This window comes from Triplophysa dalaica, chromosome 23, assembly GCF_015846415.1.
Source record: "Triplophysa dalaica isolate WHDGS20190420 chromosome 23, ASM1584641v1, whole genome shotgun sequence".
NCBI classification, from domain to species: Eukaryota; Metazoa; Chordata; class Actinopteri; order Cypriniformes; family Nemacheilidae; genus Triplophysa; species Triplophysa dalaica.
In genome coordinates this window covers 4,902,810-4,919,411 of record NC_079564.1, presented here as the reverse complement: position 1 = coordinate 4,919,411, position 16,602 = coordinate 4,902,810, and the positions used below count along the sequence as shown (strand labels likewise).

Sequence of the window (16,602 nt, the reverse complement as noted above, 5' to 3'; positions counted from 1 at the left end):
TAATTGTTATAATGGTTATTATATTGTTTTTAATAGATTCTATTGTCTGTAGGCTACTGGTAGTGTGTTGGGTTTGTTATCACCATTAAACACACAAAACACATGCCTAAAGAATTGTATGTTTTAATAATAGAACAGCTGATGGTATATGATGTATATGGTATATGAGGACACCATTAATATCTGTTTTATAAGCATTTCTAAAAGTCCATCCTTTTGTGATGCAACTAACAATCGAATTTGCATTTTAACAACAATATAATAAACGCTTTACTCAACAATGCACCTTTTCGTTTTCATCAACAAGAAAATGATAGAATTTAATAGGCATAGAAATCTCGTTTATGCATACAAACAGATTACAAAAAACGTGACGTGAACGACTAAATCAATATTTATGAGTTGATGCAGTGATCCCGCCCCCTCCGCAGTGCATGCTGGGTAGGCAGAAGCGTCACAACACGTTGACATTGCGCTGCGTCCGATACTCGCAGAGGTGAGCTGAACTCTTGTTATATCATTATGTTTTAAATTATCTTTTAAAGTACAGTTTTTTAAGGTAAAATGCAGTTCGGTACAGTTTATGTCATTTGTCTTTGTTATCCAAACGTGGCGCTATTCATACTGTATACACGATGTTGCATAACGTAAGGTGATATAACACTTTACGTGTTAAAACATTTACGGTTTGGTAAACGCCGAATTGTTTAATTCTTTTTTTACAAATATATGTGCCAGCAGATAAAATATTAGCTGATTATTAGTCTCTTCATCTTTAAAAAATATAAACAGGAGGCTATCAGTTGTCTAACAATACTGGAAACATTTTATTATTATATTTGGTTTTGTTATAATAACAGTAATGGTGAGCTATACAGGGACCAAAGGTGTTGACATATCAAATATGTCTTTATTGAAACTAATTTTATACTGTATGTTCTGTATTTTAGCTTATTTCTGTCTTATTTATAGTCTGTCTTATGAATACCTATGAATACTTTCTGTTCTTAATCATAAGCTGGTCCATTTAAGATGATTTTGAAATAGTTCTGCATGATCTATGATCATTGATCTCTTCCTATATATACTAGTGAATTTGACTTTAAAAAAAAATCGATATCCATATGTAGTCTCAATTTATGTTAAAAAGAGTTTACGTGCTTTCATGTATTGAAATCTTCAGACTCGTTTAGGTGACAAAATATACAAAGCTTTGACCTCTGCATGATCTTGATCTTTCAATGTGTTTAAATAAGTATTTTCTATTCTATTTGTTCACTTCATTCAAGAATTTAAGGGCTGGTGTTTGTCATGGGTGCATCTTTGTCCATTCCTGCTCCCACTGTAAGGGCCGAGGCTTCGATGGCAGGACCTCATTTGGCTGGGGCGTCTCCGCCTCCTGGATGTCCCATGCATCAAGAACAACCCAAAAGTGAGTTCTGTGCCATCTGTTACCTCGAGCGTTATGATATCACATGTGGATTTAATGTGTAATTTAACCCCAGAATCTCCTCCGCCTGAGTGCCCGATGCATCAGGCCCAGACGCCACCGGCCGGCCCAGTGCACCAGGACAGAGCGTATGAATTTGTTGAATGTCCAATGAAAGCTGCAGAAGGACCTATTGATCCGACTAACATGGTAAACTGGCTGCTATCTTTCTTTGTAAGATGTGTTTGGAATAGTACTGTATATTATCATATGCTTTTACTTCATGCACATTTACATAAATTACCTGCTACTGTTATGAAGAGATTGAACTGGCTGGAATATCAACTTTAATTTTAAGCATCACCCTTTTGACTCAATGTTGGATGACGAAAGGATATGTGTTTTCACACAAAATAAATAAACTGTCTTGCGTGTTAATTTGCTGCTTTGTGTGCCCTACAGATGCCCCCGCCAAACCAGATACCAGCCCCTGACCAGCCCTTCCCGCTGTCTGTGAAAAGAGAGGAGTCCAAAATCCCACGAGCCGGCAGTGGAAATAACTGGGTCTATCCTTCAGAACAGATGTTCTGGAATGCCATGCTGAGGAAAGGGTCAGTTTCAGCTAAGCTATTTATATTTTTTTATGGAGTTTGTACTGTCTGTTATGGATTTTTAACTGGATGTCTTCAAGAAGTTTATATTTTTTCCATCTTGTCCACAGATGTATACCGTTGTATGTTACATATGTCTTGTTTACATGTTTTAGAGATTATTGGAGCTCCACCAGGATCTTATAAATTATTTGTGTCTCACAATAATAGGCTTATATATCCCATTTGGCTCAGTCACGGGAAGCTGTGAGTGCTGTAACTCGATTATTCAGACTGTTGAAAAATATACTACATTATGGCAAGATAGAGACTATAGGATTGGTTTGGAGATACAAGATAAACTATGACAAATGAGCAGGGAAAAAGGAGGCGTAGAATAGAGTTATTTTTTAAAACCCTTGTTTTATTAGACTTATAAAAATTGTTGCTATTTGTGTTTTCGATAGGTGGCGCTGGAAGGACGATAGTCTTGCCCCGGAAGACATGAATAATATAATTCATATACATAATCGCAACAACGATCAAGCTTGGCAGGAAATCCTAAAGTGGGAAGCAATGCATGCCAGGTGAGAACAACAAAAAATATTATTGTTACACGGCCAGTGACAAATCACATTAGTCATATCCTAAATGATCTAACATGGACTCTAATCTGGTGTATTCTTTTTAAACACATTTTTAGTATGCTGAAGCATTCATTGTGTTTTATTATTTGCGGTTTTTGTTTTGTTGTTATTCTTTTTAATGAACGAGGTGATAAAATGGTGCTTGTCACATTCATCTGGTTGTGTGACTGTCGCTGACAGTGATCCGCCTTGTGTTCACAGATTGCTGTGTACATCAGTGTAGATGACGTAAATGTGTTTGTTGAGACCACACTAACCCTGAGATGTTTTCCTTTGTTTTGGCAGTGAGTGTCCATGTGGTCCATCTCTGAAAAGATTCGGTGGCAAGGCGAAGGAATTTTCCCCAAGAGCCAGAATGCGGCACTGGATGGGGTGAGATATGAAAGGCACATTTAACAGATTACTAAACAGTATTTACAACTTCCCATTTTGCCGCACATGTAGCTAAATATGTCCTTTGGATGCCTGAATTTAGTTAAACATTAAAATGAAATAAATTGGTAACAGGGTCTTCAAATTAACGTAAATTGTTTTATATTTTCATTTGGTTTGAAACCTATGTAGAAAGAGTACAGATAATGGTGTTTCTTAAAAAAAAAAATATTTATAATAATATATTATAAATAATGTCGTATAAGGGTTTTATGCAATGTGGGACACAGCTAAAGGTTTTGTTCATACACTTTTTTGGATCAGTCGTAATGTTTGAACGCTATGACGTTATTAATTTATATCCATCAAATTTTCTTGTAGATATGAATTACCTTTCGACCGACATGATTGGATCGTAGACCGTTGTGGAAAGGAAGTTCGCTATGTCATCGACTACTATGATGGAGAGATTGATAAAGACACTTACCAGTTCTCTATTCTGGACGTGCGTCCGGCTTTTGACTCTATGGGAGCTGTTTGGGATCGAATGAAAGTGGCCTTGTGGCGCTGGACGTCATAGAATCTTGACACTGTCATACTTCTCTAGAAATGTTACACATCACAGACGTACTACAGATTCTTCGGCACAAAAATATTATATTTAGTGTGCAGTTAATGGAGGACTTTTCCAGAATTTGCTTTTGTGTCTGGCTTTGAAGTCAAGTTGGATTAATTTTTGCAGGTTTCAGAAAAATTCTAATTATTGCCCAGCGGTGCAATATTGGTTGTAAATGGTCTCTATTAGGGAGTGCAAAGAATAAGTGTTTTTTAACGGTTAATGGTGTATACCATTACGGACATTCATCATTATCTAACAAGTGATTCATTATCTGCTTGTAGAGCAAAGACTTTGAATGACCGCTGATCTTCCTTAGAGGTTATACATATCTAGACTTTGTTTTCCTCTTTCAAAGCTTAAATGAGGTTTTGCTGATGTTGAGAGAGATTGTGAAGCTGATTGTAGCTCAGTGAGATAATACAATGGTATCTGCACATGGAAGTCCATGAAATAGTTTATTTACTTAAAAGCCCCATACTCTTTGAGTCTTTTATTTATTTGAAATAAAGGGTTTCATTATTGAATATGTACTGCAATATTCATGTCAATTCTGTGCAAGAGATTTTGAAAAACTTTTTTTTTCTCTGATTTCACAAACTGAATTAATTTGTTAGCAGCTCTGGAATGGCTCGCTGGCTAGTTTTATTTAAGAGCTCATATGTTCCAAGTGTCCATCACTTATTAAATAAGTCCTGTCAAACATTTCACAAGATTTGGGACTTCAAATCACGCATTTGACAAATAAAAATATCATTGAATGTTATTTCGTTATGCTACCGGCAGGTGGTGCCATTTCATTCAAAATGCCATTGTCAGTGACAGTATTGAATGTCGAGATGTCTAGACACATTTAAAGGGTCCCCAAATGAATCACTTTATGGCAGTTGTGTTACATGTTCAGGGGTGAAATTGGACCTGTTTTAATTGCTGATAAGAAACCCTGATTTTTGCTTGAATGTTTATTTCTATCCGTTTTTTAAATTGAACTGAACTCCATCTGTCCTCCTAATACCTGGAGAAAGCTATCTATTGGATTTTTTATCTCAATGGGACTGGAAGTACAAAAACTGCTTGATGCCGTGCAGTTAGTTAACCACCTAAACCCTGGTCTCCAATCTCATTGTGATGTAATGGTCCAAAGCAAGTGCTTGAAGTGCTTTAAGGGTTGATCTTTTTGAACTATTTTCCCAATATTAAGTGTAATAAAAATCACTTTGGATAGAAGCATCAATAGTTTAAATTATACACAGTACACATTAGACTGTTTTCATGGTTTTATTCTAAAAGGCACAGCCTGTAAGAGTTTCTCTATAATGCCTAGAATAGAAACCAGGTTTCTGGTGTCTGCGAGTAGGTGTGGGAAAGAAATATTCACCTACAGCCCAGACTGAACTCATCCTCGGGGCAGTTTCCATCAGTCAGCCTTCAAAAGCTGAGGGTATGATTTTGTTCATGGTTAACCTTAACACGACTAAAGAGTTCTTTTAAGATCCGTTTCGAATGACTGATCTTTCACCATCCCAGCGTTCTTAGACCTTCATTTTAGGTCCACTGCATCTGATTTGCACGCCCTGGTCTTTTGAAAATAGCCCATCAATAATGCATGTTTTGCGTGTGGCGACTGTATGTGTTTATTTGGTTTTCATCCGGGCTTCTGTTTGGCAGAAAACCAGAAAACCCCCTTGTAGTGCAGAGAGCAGAAATCCAAACAGCCTGTGGCAGTTGAGTCTGACGGGGGATACAACCCCCCTACAATCCACCCGGTCTGTTTCATTTACATACCAAAAGATGCCCAGCTGTGCCAAGCACAATATCCAGGCTTTGTGTAGATTCCAGCACTGTTACATTAACTACATTGAGTAATCGACTGAGAGGGAGAGAACTTACTCGTGATCTATATCAGTCGATGAAAATTACATTTCTTGATGCAGAAGAATGACAACATTCTCTTGTGATACATATAGATATTCACTGCTAAACATTGTCCAATCTTACTCTAGCAGGGGGAAAAAATATATTATTAAATTTCTTAATATTTAATAATTATACTAGATGGTTCAAATGAGAAAATATATAAAGCTGTATTTCAATATATATGTGAATACATGGATGCAGTGTTAAGAAACATCTTGACAACAACTCTTACTTAATATTTTGTCAATATATTATAAAATTAGTATTGTATTACTATAGTTACATATAAAAGAAACATTTAGTCTAAAAGATATGTTATTATATTGTCTTATGTGAACTCAGACAATATTTAGAAAACAAACTTCCTTAATAAGCCATTAGCCAATCAGCATTGTAACGACGTCATTTTTCTGCGGCTCTATTTGATTAGACACGCCCCCGCCTTCCAAATCACGCGCGGAAGAGCCGTAGCGCGTCACCGCAATATCACACGTAAGAAATGTCATACATACACAAACTGCAAATGTAGTTTTTTTAATATTGACATCGTGCAGGTACTAGGGTACACTTGCATTGTTGTCCACAGCTCGCTCACTTTCTGTTTCCCCTGTCCACGCGCGAAATAAATGAGTTATTTTGATTGACAGACATTCCGCGGTCAGATGTGTTTGAATCTTGAGTTTGTCACAAGTTATGTGAGGAATAATTGACGTCGGGCCGTTTCACCTCGGGTGTGCTTTAACTTTCGATTATTGAAAGGACCGGGGTCAATTATTCCCCTTATACCACATCACAAGTGATTTTTCAGGTGTTTTATTTCAAGAGATTTGTTATTTTTGCCGCTCTTCTAATGCTACTGTGAGCGGGGGACTATTTTCTCATCCGAAGCTGGTAATTCCATGACGTCATTTGAGAGAGCGCGCATGCACATGTGAATATAATGATGACAAAAACAAGTAGGCTTTACAAAAGTTGCTTTGTTGGTATTTTATAGTTATAAGCATGATGTAAAAAACGGAACAAGTATTCAATCGATGTTTATTTATTAATTTAGTTCCAGCTAAAGTTCTCGAAGTTGCATAGAAAGCTCGCAGGTGGCTGTTTAAAACATTTGCCCCCACTCTTACAATCGTTGAACACATTTACTGCCCAAGCTGTTGTCTGTTTGGTGTTTTTTTCGTGTTTCTCACCTTCAATCTTGTCTAGTTGTTCTTCAGTGACCGTTTTATGACGTTTGCTAATACTGTCTGCCTTAGATGTTCGCTATATTTTTTTCATCTTCTGCACTGTCAGGTACAGCTTTCGCCCAATTGCTGAAATTGTCTTACTTTCCAGAAATATTAAAAGATCGTTGTAGAAGAAAAATAATCTTCAATGTTGTTTGTGGTGGACTAGGTACAGTTTAAATCCGTTATAACGATTGAACGTGGCGCAGTGATATCGAACTGTAATTCTGTCGGCAGATCTGGAACTACTTCATAGGTGTGCGTTTGACTGAAAAATAATGCACGCATGTAGGACCTTCGTCAGCCAATCAGAATCGAGCATTCCACAGCCTCGTGGTATAAATGTAAACAACGTAAGGTGATAGAGATCTTTTTATCACATGCAAACATGCTAAATATACGTTTGGCTGTGAATCCATGACTCGGTAGTAAGGTTATGACCTCTGTGTGAACACCATGTTTGTGTGTTTTATGACCGCTTTAAGTGTAATTGTTAGTTTTTTTGCTGGTGTTTTAAACGCAAATCCCATATCTGATTTGCATCTTCTTCCCACGCATTTTAAACGCTAATGTGTTCTGGTACTGCTACATGTTATTAATACCAGAGAATTACCATAATGGTAAAACTACTGTTGCATTAATGGATCCAGGAGCTTTAAACGAAATTCTGTCCTGTGCCTATGGGATGCGTTTATGCTCATGAACATTTTCTTCTTTTTTATGCTAAATGTTTATGGTGATGTAAATGGGAATTGCTTGCTAAAGCTTGTGACATTATGAAGATGAATGTAGTTCTGGTACGTTCACAGTTTAAACTGCAACGTTTATATCATGGGATGTTATCATATGGGGCAGTTGGTCACAAGTGTTTTAAATGTTCTAAATGTGTGCAATTATTTTTTGTGACCCTGTCTGTGGAAACCCAGCTAAAGCCATTTTTGTTATTTGTTGTTTACTTTAATAAGTTTATCCTAAAATCATCATATATGTGACCCTGGACAACAAAACCAGTCTTATGGGTCAATTGTTCGAAATTTAGATGTTTACATAATCTAAAAGCTGAATAAATAAACTTTCTATTGATGTACAAGTTGTTAGAATATGACAATATCTGGCTGTGGCAGTGCAAAAAAATCTAAATATTGAGAAAATCACCTTTGAAGTTGTTAATCAAGGGCGCTGCAGCAGGCCAGCCATAAAAATAAAGTTTTTATATATTTAATGTAGGAAATTTACAAAATATCTTCATGGAACATGATTTTTACTTAATATCCTAATGATTTTGGGCATAAAAAACCCTGATAATTTTGACCCACACAAAGAATTTTTGTCTATAACTAAAAATTTTCCCATGCTACTTAAGACTGGTTTTGTGATCCAGGGTCATAAAGAACGTTTTGTGGCATGATATCTTATTATTGACAAAGCAAGGCTAGGTCAAAGATTGAAATGAGTTTTTAGAAAGTCAATTTCTGGTAATTTGTTGAGCAAAATTCAAAAATGTGTCAATAAAAGGATTCATTTCAGTTTTGTATAATATATATTTAAGTAGTGTATACTCACTCATTTACACACATGACCTATTTTTACCATTTTATGGATATGAATACTTGGATGCTCCTAATCTCATAACTGAACGATTAGACTGAAATTATGAGGATAGATTTCACAGATGGGGTGATCACTTATTTGTTGGCTATGACAAGGGATCACCTGTGATAATTTTATCCTATATCAGGGCTGTTCAATTATGAAAAAATCATAATCATGATTATTTTGGCCAATATTATTTTGTTTTTGTAATCAGCCAAAATTGACGATTATGATTAACTTTCAATCTATTGCACAGCCCCTATAGTGTGACAATCCCTCTCTCATTGGGTCAATTTGTCGCAAACGGGGATTGAAATAAATCTTAAATGGTAAAAATAGTTCATTAACTACTTTTTACAGCCAAAAGTTGTTATGAGCTTACAGCAATTTCCTGAAATATCCACTTGACCAATAAATGTGACAACTAGCCCCAACCTCCCATATAAAGAATTGAACATACAGAATGTAATTTGGATGAATGTGCTGGTTTAGTCGTAAGCCGTGCCACACAACAAGACAGAGATCCCAGAAATTAGTAAAGCGATATTTAACCTTATATATGAAAGTAAGGGTGGTCTTTACAACATCTAGTCCGTTTAGATCTAGCAACCCTTGGGCTGTGAAAATCCACATACGTCAACAGTCTGAAACAAGGCTGTCTGGTTCGCTCACCTTCGATAATTTGTGCACCCGGCGCACTGCCAGAGGGCTTTCGAAAACATTAGGCTCTGTGACTGGACCTCACACTGTTTTTCCACGAAAGTGTGTGTGCGTGCATCATAGGTCATGTTCTGAATGTAGTGGCCTTACGATTCTGTGGGCAAAGGTTTGGCACGGCTCCATCTCACTCCCCTCTCAGGGTATTTTTTGATACACAGCCCACTGGAAAAAAGAGAGGACTTTCCACAAGGCCTAATCAAACCGGTTTCAATTTGTGCCATGGGCTTATCACGCCACTGGAAGTGATGAGTTTTTGACTTTTATAGTGCAGTCAACCAGATAGGCAGGCCTTCTGCATTGTTTTTTAATGAGCTCTGATGGAAACGGGTAGAAAACCAACCGGCTTAATAAGTGCAAAGGGAAACCAGTTCATGCATAATGACTACTGCAGCGTTCAGAACGGCCCTGCCCCGTCCCGATCAATAATCTCACCCCCTTCACCGGCCCTCGTCGCGTCTCCGTATTTTCTTATCGTGACGAGAAAAGATGAAATATCAGCAACTGTGGAATAATTGTTTTGTCTTCGATTGTTTGCACCATTGTGACCCTATCTTAGGTCCCATCACGATTGGATGGACACATGGCCCCATCTGATTTGCTTTGCTCGTTTGCTGGAAAACTACATTTCTCATTGTTAGATCATGTTAGTGAATGCATTCACTAATGTTAACAGTGTTGAAACTTGGATATTAGATAAGACAGCTGTACTTTTTAAATTATAATTATTTATATTTAGATGCTTAAAATTAGTTTTTAAAGGGATAGTTCACCCAATATGAAAAGTGCCATCATTTTTTCGCCCTCTAGTCATTTCTAACCCGTGTGACTTTCTTTCTTCTGCAGAACAAAAAAGAAGACATTAAAAAGAACGTTGGTAACTGAACAACGGTGGTATACCCGTTGACTGATATTGTGTCCATACAACATAAGTTAATGGGCACTGTCGTTGTTTTGGTTACCAACATTCTTCAAGATATCCTCTTTTGTGTTTTGCCGAAGAAAGAAAGTCGTGCAGGTCTAAAATGACAAGAGAGTGAGTAAATTATGAAAGAAGTTTTATTTTTGGGTGAACTATCCCTTTAAGGGTATCATTGCATTGTAACAAGTGGCATTTTACAAAAACTTATCACAAAGAAGTTCAAACTAGCACTTCCTAAACCAACCCAAACTTTAAAAATACAAATATATAAAACTAAAAATATATATATAAAAACATAAATATTTGGACACCTTTTAGTTGATCTTCCACAAGTTGGATTTAAACAGCGTCATCCACATAGGCAACATGGCTCAATGTGTCACTTATATGTGTTTACCTATAGGCCTCAGATTGTATCCCTTTTAATTCTGTTTTACTTATCAATGCAACTCAAGTTTATTTATATAGCACATTTCATACACAATGGCAATTCAAAGTGCTTTACATAAAATGATTGACAGAAAGAAAAAAACTTTAAAATGCAAATAATTTAAGATCACATTTAAATATATTTGTTTCTGTGTTTGTACTTTAAGCTTGAAGTAATTGTATACAACTGAATATTAATGTAATTGCATGTTTAAACATAAGGCAATACAAGAACAAAAAGATAACGTTTCCTTGAATCGATCTCACCGTAAGTCTAATCGCTTCTCCTTTAATGCTTCCCACGTGTTCTAGTAAAAATTAATAATTCTTGATGTTGAATTAAAATGAGCTCTTTTGCGTGTCTGAAGAGCGCAGTGGATTAATTATCCCCATCTCAATGAAATGGTGCTCCTATCTGGCCATGAGTGCTAATAGCCTTTGATGATGATCCTTTATCCAATTACTGGCCGGTGACCGGTATGGCTACCTGTGCTTGTGGACTCAGGTTGGATTCATTAGTGGGATAATGCTCTCCTGACCTTCTGGATTGGGCTGGATTTGGGGGGTACGGACAGTTCGTATTTTCTGTGGAAAAAAGAATGAGAGCCCCCATTCTAGATATCACCTTTGTGAGGGTGATAAATGCTAAAAGCTGAAAGACCCCCTGACCTCATTCAACAGGAACGGATTTAGATAGACAGAGAGATAGAAGACCACTGAATACAAACAGCACAATGGACGGGGGGGAAAGACAGTCTTTATCTGGCTCTCTCGGGCTAGGGGCCCCGGTTGTCCGGAGAGGAAAGATGCACACAGTCATTTCTGAGCACGGCTGCTATTATCTCTGCGGGTCTTTAATAACAGCGGTGCCGGTGTGAGTGAGAGACAGAGGCTGCGTGGAGATTACTGTAATCAGCAGATACAGTACATGAACAGAAGCCCTGCAGCATGTCAGCAGGTGGAATTCTGGGATGGCGACTGGATGCAGTGTTCCCAGAAAAAAACCCTTGAACTTGAAAAAACACCTTTTTTACCTTTAAATGAACTAGATAGGTTGAGATAAATGTATTTGTGTACTGTTTGAATTGTTACTTTAAAACTATTTAAATGTTGCCATGAAAACAGCTTTTGTATATTGATATGGCAATTAAAAAACAAAAAACAGGAACAATTTAGTATGCATCATATCTGTATTTCTGTGATAATGGCCACTGAAATGTTTCAGAATGTATAGAGGGTCCCCAGAAGTATTTGTATGATTGAAAATGTATGAATGGTGTTGCATTAGATAATCAAATATGAAAACATTTGGCATCAGCAAACAAACTAAAACTTTTAAAAACAGTTCACAAAATTATTTTGGGCCTACGGATTTTTAACCAGTTGATCCCAAAGTGATTTTATTAGATATATAAGTCAGATGTACTCCATTATAGTAACAGGTGCTGTTCAGCATTCAGTCAGAATATTAAAAACTACCAGAAAATATATACAGACTTGGTATCAATAGTTTTTGTAATACTCAAAAAAATATTTTATGTGAAATTATTTAATTTTAAAAAGGAATTGCTGCCCGGCTTGAGTTTCCAAATACCTTCCTTTGTTTTATCGTGGGCTTTGAAATGTAATATTCAATAATAAACCCTGTGTGGTGCCAGTTAATCTTTGAACAAATTATTTCAAAAGCAATGTCGCTTCCAAGAATCAGACATTTTGAGACAGTGAAGTTCTTAGTTTCCTTGAAGTTCCTTATAAGCCTCAACATTTGCTTCGGTTTATCTTCCAATCTGTAGTTGTTCTTTCTATTATTTCTTGAATGTGGAAATACCTGACAGCGTATTTATGTGTATAGAGTACTCTCCACTTTCAGTTCCTCTGCTATACGACCCTTAATAGTTTTAATGTCCTGCAGTTTAATGCGGCGAATCTTCAGTCGCCTGCCTCGGTCGACCCAGCGTCTCTCTCTATTAAAATCTCTTAATTACAAAAACAGTCAGATTACAGTCGCTCATTAACATGCACCCTCCTGCACTCATGAATAATATATCAAAGGTGTGCAGATGTCCTGTATTCATACAGCGGGGGCAGATTTTAACCAGACAAACACACCTGCGTTTCTAAAAAAGAGGTCGGGTGAATGATATCTTCACAAAGATGTGCTGGGTGAGGGGCTCTTGGAAGGGATGCTAGCTGAAATAAAAAGATTTGCCACTCGCTTGGGGAAGTGTCATCTGGTGGTACAATTGCTTTGATTATTCAACAAACCATGTTGAAAGTCAAAAAGCAACACAGATTGTTCTCTTTCATTTAAATACATCTTTTATATCCTTCTCTGCATCTTTGCTTAAGAAAAACACAACGTATGACTAAAAACAGGCAGTTATCAAGCCAACTGTACACATGTGCATCTTCTTCATCTGAACTAATATGGATGCAAAATGCAATGTTTCATAATGCTGTAGTATCAAGCATCAGTCACCAGAGGGCACTGTTGCCCTTTGCAAAACTAAGCGTTCATTCAGCGCGTGGGTGAATGTATGTCACATCCGATTATAAGTCTCTTTAAATATAAACTCAAATTAATGAGAGTGCATCGACACATTATGATGAGAAATATGCTTAATTGGACTTCTTTAAATAACACTTACTGTCAGACTGTACATAACCCTGTAGAAATGTTTATTTCTGCCTCTCTTCACTCTCCTACGAAGCGATGGCATCTGCCGTCAGCGAATTAACCAAACTGTCATTACAGTTTGATTAAGCTTTTCAAACATGCATGTCTATATTCGTGTCTTTTGCTTTTCGCTCTTACTTTTATCCTCCGCCCCTTGCAATTTCGAGAAAGCGTACGGAGACGTGACTTGATTGTGTTACGGACTGTTCGAGTCAAGTGCACTTTGCTTTGTGCTACAGTAAACATTTTTTCTTGTCGAGCGTGAGGGGTTTCTCTCGCTTCGCTCTCACTGTTTGTTGGCTCACGCATGCTGCGGCCTTTGTTTGGTTGGCACTGTTCCCTAGCATGCCCAGGCTTGGCCCGGGGTGTGTTGCTTTTAAGACGGAAATCTTGACCCGTGTAATCCCAAGAGCGTGCAGCTGAGAGAGGGCAGGCGGGCAGACAGCCCGGCCCAGAGGGAGAGGAAGGGACGTGTTAGTAGTGGAATGGGGTAGTTCAAGTTGACTTGAATATGTACCTACCTATCGGCCCTTAAAACAAGTTTCATACAAATATTCGATATAGTATGAGTGAGAGTAGTTTCGTTAACATTTCAGACATACTGCGCCGCCATGTTTTATGGTCATGTGACCCATATGTTCTTTGATCTATGACATATTAGCAACAACCTTCACGTGAATGTTGATAAAACATAATTTAGTCATGAGAAATTCATTTTTTGGCACTTACATTAAAAACGGATGTCCGCCGCTATTTATTTGATTTACTTTTGAAATTTGACTGATGGATAGCTTCCGTGGCATCATGGGATGGAGAAGTGTCCATCTGATCCACACTTAAGAATCTTGGGGGAAGTAGAAGACCATCCGGACATTTCTCGCCTAACGTTTTTCGCATACTTACATACTGTTTATGACTCATTTCTGATTTTTGCCTACTATATAGTATGGAAGTAGGCGAGTTCAGAAACAGCGTGATAGTTTAATATAATTGAAATGCAATCAGTTGGACTTGCACTAGCAGTGTCTTAAAGAGACTTCAGCCTAAAACAAACATTCTGTCATTGTTACTTTATTCACCCTCATACCTTTTAAAATCAGATATTTTGATGACGTTTCTGTATTTGATCCATTCAATGGAAGTCAATGGGGGCCAATGTTGTTTGGCAAACAACGTTCCTCAAAATATGTTTTTTTTGTGTTCTGCAGAAGAAAGAAAGTCATACAGGTTGTTGAATGACACAAGGGTGAATTAATGATGAAAGAATTTTTATTTTTTAGTGAACTATCCCGTGTTTCCATATCAACAACGATTCAGAGTTCAGCAGTTTTCTACAATATGTAGATGACTATATCTCTGCTCTCCTTCTGAATCTTGTATCTCCATCCTTCACGATTTCGATTTTTTGCTGAAGAACAGTGCACATTTGTACATCAAAGACAGCAATGATATAGCGAAACAACCTTGTAATTTTAATGGCTTCATATAAACCTGTTGGACTTTGATTTTTGTGTGTGTGTAAATAAGTTGGTGTTACGCTCATCACAGAGGTACGTAGGGTCACCTGTCCGAGCGTCTGGTCGTTTGCCCTTTGTGTGCTAATACTGATAGATGGTCTCTGTCAAAAGGGTCAGAACCCCCCCGTCATGCATCAGGTGCCGGACTGAAGGCCACCGAAACAATCAATGACAAACCAATCAGAGCATCTTCATTTAACTATGTGCGCGGACCAAATCAACCTATCAGAACGCAGGTGTTTCTATTCCTGTCTGACAACATCAAAGGCAGGCTCAGTGTTTTCATATAACCCCAACAAACAATACCAGGAGACCACTTTTAAAGGAAATGTATGCACACTAAATTAAAGATTTGATGCCACATTTACTAACAGCTAGTAGCAGCACAAACGCCTCTTTTGGTGTAAAAACTATTGTTGGTATTTACTAAAGACACGCAGTGAAAATTAGCGCTGAAAACACGTGGACGCAGTTGTTTTTACATGCCGTATTTCCGTCACATGCTTGCAGTATTCAACCAATCACTACGCACTGGTTACTAAGAAGACCCCATTAATCTCACATATTGCGTCTGGAGCCAAATTTGTTAAAATATTTCTAGTCAATTTCGACTTTCAACTTAAAGCTACAGTTTGTAAAAAAATGCGGCTAGAGGGCGCACGATCAAAACAACAACAATGCCATAGAATGATGTCTCTGTGAAGGAGCGTGGGATGATGGGATCTGTTGTCATCAACTCCACCGTTGATGGCCATCAATCAGACAGGAACGAGAAATCATGAAAGTGAATGAGGTAAAGTCATAAAGTTTGATAAATGTTGCCTATAATTTTGGTAGATAAATAAGTGACTGCTCGAAACAAGCTAGTTGCCTGCTAGACATTAGACACTACTTCCGCATTTGTCCACGACACTGTTGTCATGTGGTTTCTACGTCAGTAAGGTGGTAAACAAAGGGTAACGCTGTATGACTGCACAGCCCCGTTTCACTGTATAGAATGCCCATTTTCTAACGATTTACAAGAAGTGGTAAAGATTTCAGATATTGTAAGTAGTAGTACTCAGCTGAACAAAATTCTGTATATAACACTGGCCTACTGGTTTTTGACTATTTCACTGCAAATTGTTACAAACTGTACCTTTAAACATTTCTCATCTCATTGGTCAAAGCATTCATTTTTACAGCTCTATTTTACTCACTCTATGTAAAGAACTCTAAGAGAAACAATGCTCCATTAACTCTCTTGAGCAATGCAAGAGCAAATGCTGAGCAATTACACTTTCCTCAAGGAACCCTCAAAAGCATTAGAGCTCCGTCTGATGCAAGCACTTTCTTTGCCTTTTGGATTTGGTGCGAAGTTAGTGATTTGTTCTTGTATAGTCTCTGAATTATGGTCTGCCATGCTGCATGATGTATGTGGCGGACCAGTTTTAATGTAGAGTAGTTTCAGTAGTGTGTGTGTGAACTTGATTAAGCGGCTAGCAGATTGTAAAAGCTTTCATTATCCCTTTGCTGCTCCGCCGCAGCCTCTCAGACTTCAGCGTTTTAACACTTCAGCAATAATCTAAGAAAAAAGCTTATTTTAAGCACACAATTTTAAATCCCAAGCGCATATGCCACATATCTGCCACATCTGGTTTCTAGGGTCTCTTTTATCTTCGCACACGATGCTGTTTTTTTCCTGAGGTTGTGGACCGTTTGGCACAAAAGTCTTTATTTCAGTTTTGAAGAATCAGAGTTCACTCTTTGCAGTGACTTCCACATTTCTTCTGTACTTTAGTCACAATCGGTGTTGCACCAGAGGTATCTTTTATCCTGTGGTTTAGATTATTGGGGGTAAATTACTTTTCTTGCTCATTCGTCTGCATACCTCAGTCATTCGGCAGATGATAGCGAACGGCATCTGTCACGTGTGAGATAAGCAGCTGTCGCATCATTCACGGAAGAGTT

General features: G+C 37.6%; 1 protein-coding gene across 1 annotated transcript; it reads left to right on the top strand.

Annotated features, from left to right (window-relative positions):
- Positions 1 to 417: 417 nt before the first annotated feature.
- LOC130413295 (holocytochrome c-type synthase) lies at positions 418 to 4,185 on the top strand. Its single transcript, XM_056738388.1, has 7 exons — positions 418 to 496; positions 1,290 to 1,432; positions 1,506 to 1,639; positions 1,892 to 2,040; positions 2,487 to 2,606; positions 2,952 to 3,038; positions 3,420 to 4,185. The coding sequence occupies exons 2-7, from the start codon at positions 1,312 to 1,314 to the stop codon at positions 3,616 to 3,618; spliced, it is 810 nt and encodes a 269-aa protein (XP_056594366.1). The 5' UTR covers positions 418 to 496; positions 1,290 to 1,311; the 3' UTR covers positions 3,619 to 4,185.
- Positions 4,186 to 16,602: the final 12,417 nt, after the last annotated feature.